This window comes from Solanum dulcamara, chromosome 9 (genome assembly GCF_947179165.1).
Source record: "Solanum dulcamara chromosome 9, daSolDulc1.2, whole genome shotgun sequence".
NCBI lineage: Eukaryota > Viridiplantae > Streptophyta > Magnoliopsida > Solanales > Solanaceae > Solanum > Solanum dulcamara.
This window is the reverse complement of record NC_077245.1, coordinates 1,346,723-1,350,220: the sequence shown is the minus strand read 5'-3', so window position 1 is coordinate 1,350,220 and position 3,498 is coordinate 1,346,723. Positions and strand designations below refer to the sequence as shown.

Genomic DNA, 3,498 nt, shown 5'->3' with positions numbered 1-3,498 from the left:
GATCAGACTGCTCCTTCTTCAATTAGAAGTCTCTATTTTGAGTCTTTGATATAGATTTTTTTTTACGGAGAATGTGGCAATTCAGATTAGTCGAATTTGAATGCGAATCCAAATAGAAGACAAAAAATATAAACCAAAAGCCTATTTTTCTTTTTCAAAACTTCAAAAAGAAGCATACCACAGTTACTTGTTTATTTTATGGGGAATTAATTAAAAGTACTACTACAACTAACTATTAACACATTACACACCCAACACCAATCACCATCAATCTTCTTCTATTTAAAGCCTTTTATGATCATCTCATAAACCCCTTCCTTCTTTCCCTCTCATTAATTCCTCTTCTCAAAATTTCTCTCTACACAAAAACCACAACACAAAATATATATCCACTTAGTTTCTCATCATTCAATATTTTTCTCCAAATATAATGTTCTCAAGATTATTATTTTCTTCTTCCTTCATTCTTTTCATCTTCATTTTCTTCTCCATCAACAATGGTACGTACAATATTATAAACTTAGATATACATATGCAATATAATTTAACGCATTTCACATAATCATCATATTATTGAAGGTTTCATAAACAGTTTGTATACCTACACGAGGTAGGGATAAAGGTGATATACTCGTGAATGATATTCTTGTGAATTACATTGAGTATGTTATTGTTATCACATTATTATCGATCGTACTAATTCGGATTAATTTTTTTCCTCAGGAGTTTATGGTACTACTTTTAATTTAGTAAACAGATGTGACTACAACGTATGGCCCGGAATATTAGCCAATGCAGGTAGTGACAAACTGGATAGTACCGGGTTCATGCTTGCTCCGGGTGATTCACGGGTATTCCAACCTCCACAACAATGGTCGGGTCGGATCTGGGGTCGAACCGGTTGTAATTTCGACCCCAACACCGGTCAAGGAAATTGTGCCACCGGCGATTGTAGATCAAACCAAATGGAATGCAATGGTGCCGGAGCAACTCCCCCAGCTACCCTCGCGGAGTTCACTATTTTCTCAGGTATCATTGAATTATATGATCATTTTATTTAAAAAACTTGCACGTAATCATAATAAATAACAGTAAAATTTGAATTCAGAATCTCGTTCAGTTATCATACTAAATTTTAATTTATTTAAATATATTTTCAACAGGTGTGAAGCAAGATTTCTACGATATTAGCTTAGTTGATGGATACAATTTGCCAATGGCAATCCAAGCGGTTGGCGGGTCGGGTTCATGCGATACGACGGGTTGCGTAAAGGATTTGAACCGAATGTGCCCGGATGAGTTACGGGTCGGGGATGGGCAAGCATGCAAGAGTGCATGTGAAGCATTTGGTACCCCTGAATACTGCTGCAGCGGCGCGTACGGTTCACCTTCCACCTGTAAGCCGTCCAGCTACTCGGCAATGTTCAAAAACGCGTGCCCAAAATCGTATAGCTACGCATACGATGATCCTACGAGTACTTTTACGTGTACCGGAGCTGATTATACGATTACATTCTGCCCTTCATTAACAAGGTAAAAGAAAAATGCTTTTTTTTTAATTATTATTTTTATTGTAATATTATTATTCAATTTTTATTCTGCTACTTTATCATCTTTTTATATTTTTTAGATCCTTGTTGCTGTCTGTTGATTTATTCATAAAGTAGTAAAAGTATGTAATAATGACGTGTTATTCTGAATCAAAATTGCTTTTTTTTGTAATTGGAAATACCTTTATTTTTTCCTAACTAGCTTTAAGCTCATTGTAGCACAAGGCTGAGTAGATATTACTGTACATCTTTAGGGCATATCAAGTTATACTTTTTTTTATCTTCTTCTTGATGAAGTTTGGAACGGTATTGTTTTTTTGGTTGTGTGGAAAGCAAATTTAAATCGTAGTCAGTATTTATTATTTCATTGAATATGACATTATCTACTAGTCGTGTTATACAAAAACCATTAAAAAGGTATAACATCTATTTTAAATGTAAATTATATATAAAAAATAATTAGTGGAAGTTACATGATTTGCCATTGATCAAAATTATTTATAACATCGAATAAATATACATAATATATACATATATTATATATTTGTCAAGTTTATTTTTTGAGGGGGACAACTATTTAGGATGGGTGATTAGCTATTTTCGTGGTTGTTAGATGAGTTGTTACTTTTTAATTAAGAAAATTAATAGTCTATTAGAAAGAGTATTAAAGAATGATAGTAGTATTAGTTGGCAATTCCTAATATAGAGAATCTTTTAGTGGCTTCATTTTGTAATCTTATCTTAAACATTTATCTTCTTCTTTTTTTCACCTTTTTCTTCCGTAGAACAAATGAAATAATATCTTCTTTTGATTATTTTTTTCTCAAAGGTCATTTGCACTTTATTCTTTTCACTAGATAAATTTGTTAGTATTGCATCATATCAAACGACATAATTTTCTTGGAAAGCTTTTCTATAAAGTTTTCGATTTCATATGACCAACTTATATTAATTATCATATTGAACCAATGATCTATAGGAAACAGTTTTTTTACTATCACAATTCACACCATCACACGATAGGTGTATAACTGAGTACACTCCAATCCACCATTTTCAAACCTCACTTATAAAATTACACTGAGTATGTATGTTATTGTTATTGTATATTGAAATAAATATAAAGAATGTTTAAAAGAATTTGTAAATGAATGTCAAATTAATGTATTATTGCATGTTGACAATGTGAGTTTCATTCAACAACAATTATGTCTCAATCTGAAATTAAATAAATTGAGATTGATTATATGAATTATTATTATTATTATTTAGAGTAAGATTTGAATCTCATACGACTTTATATTTTGCAGTCAAAAATCTTCAAGAGATTCTTCCCCTTTGAACGGCAATGGGAAAGGATTTTCGATCGGAAATGGCGGGTCCGGGTCCGGGTCGAGTTCTAGTCAGGCGGAGGATCCATTTCCATTTGGCAGCTCATGGTTACCGGATTTTATGACGGGGGATTCATCACGACCAACATTTTCTTATTTTGACTTTAAAATTGCATTATTTATCTTTTCTTTTCTTCACTTTTTATTAACATTTTAATTTTTCCAATCTAATTTCTACATTTTCATGGTGACTTGAGATATTCATTTCAAGTAGAAAAAGGTTGATGAATTTTTTTCCTTCGTGTAAAGCATAATTTTTTTTTAGGGTTTCACTTTCACATGTATAGAGATTTAATTTGCAAATTTTCAAAGTACTAATTATCATTTCAGTGTTCACTTTTGCCTTTATACCTTTTTTTAAAAATTAAAAAAAAAAACATTTAGGAACATTTGTATTTGAATTTGATGTTCTTAGCTTTCCTAAATTTATTTAATTTGTACTCGCTCTGTTTCATAACAAATAGTGTTTTTATTTTATTTTATTTTAAAACAAATGGTGTTTCATGTAATGAAAACGGTATTGAATTTTATTCTTTTAATTTTAGTTTTATTTAAAT

General features: G+C 31.0%; 1 protein-coding gene across 3 annotated transcripts; it reads left to right on the top strand.

Moving 5' to 3' along the window:
* Positions 1 to 259: 259 nt before the first annotated feature.
* On the top strand, positions 260 to 3,173 carry LOC129903037 (thaumatin-like protein 1). 3 transcript variants are annotated; one of them, XM_055978513.1, is made up of 4 exons: positions 260 to 500; positions 724 to 1,029; positions 1,164 to 1,533; positions 2,861 to 3,173. In XM_055978513.1, the coding sequence occupies exons 1-4, from the start codon at positions 431 to 433 to the stop codon at positions 3,096 to 3,098; spliced, it is 984 nt and encodes a 327-aa protein (XP_055834488.1). In that variant the 5' UTR covers positions 260 to 430; the 3' UTR covers positions 3,099 to 3,173. The 3 variants fall into 3 exon arrangements, with proteins under 3 accessions (XP_055834488.1, XP_055834490.1, XP_055834489.1); XM_055978514.1 differs by lacking the exon at positions 260 to 500 and adding an exon at positions 565 to 622; XM_055978515.1 differs by lacking the exon at positions 2,861 to 3,173 and having other exon boundaries at positions 1,164 to 1,537.
* Positions 3,174 to 3,498: the final 325 nt, after the last annotated feature.

Bases quoted from the DNA above. Each gene is read 5' to 3' on its own strand.
- LOC129903037 (XM_055978513.1), top strand. From the start codon at position 431: ATGTTCTCAAGATTATTATTTTCTTCTTCCTTCATTCTTTTCATCTTC. The intron at 501-723 runs GTACGTACAATA...TTTTTTCCTCAG, and splicing joins TTTCTTCTCCATCAACAATG to GAGTTTATGGTACTACTTTT. The intron at 1,534-2,860 runs GTAAAAGAAAAA...TATATTTTGCAG, and splicing joins TTCTGCCCTTCATTAACAAG to TCAAAAATCTTCAAGAGATT.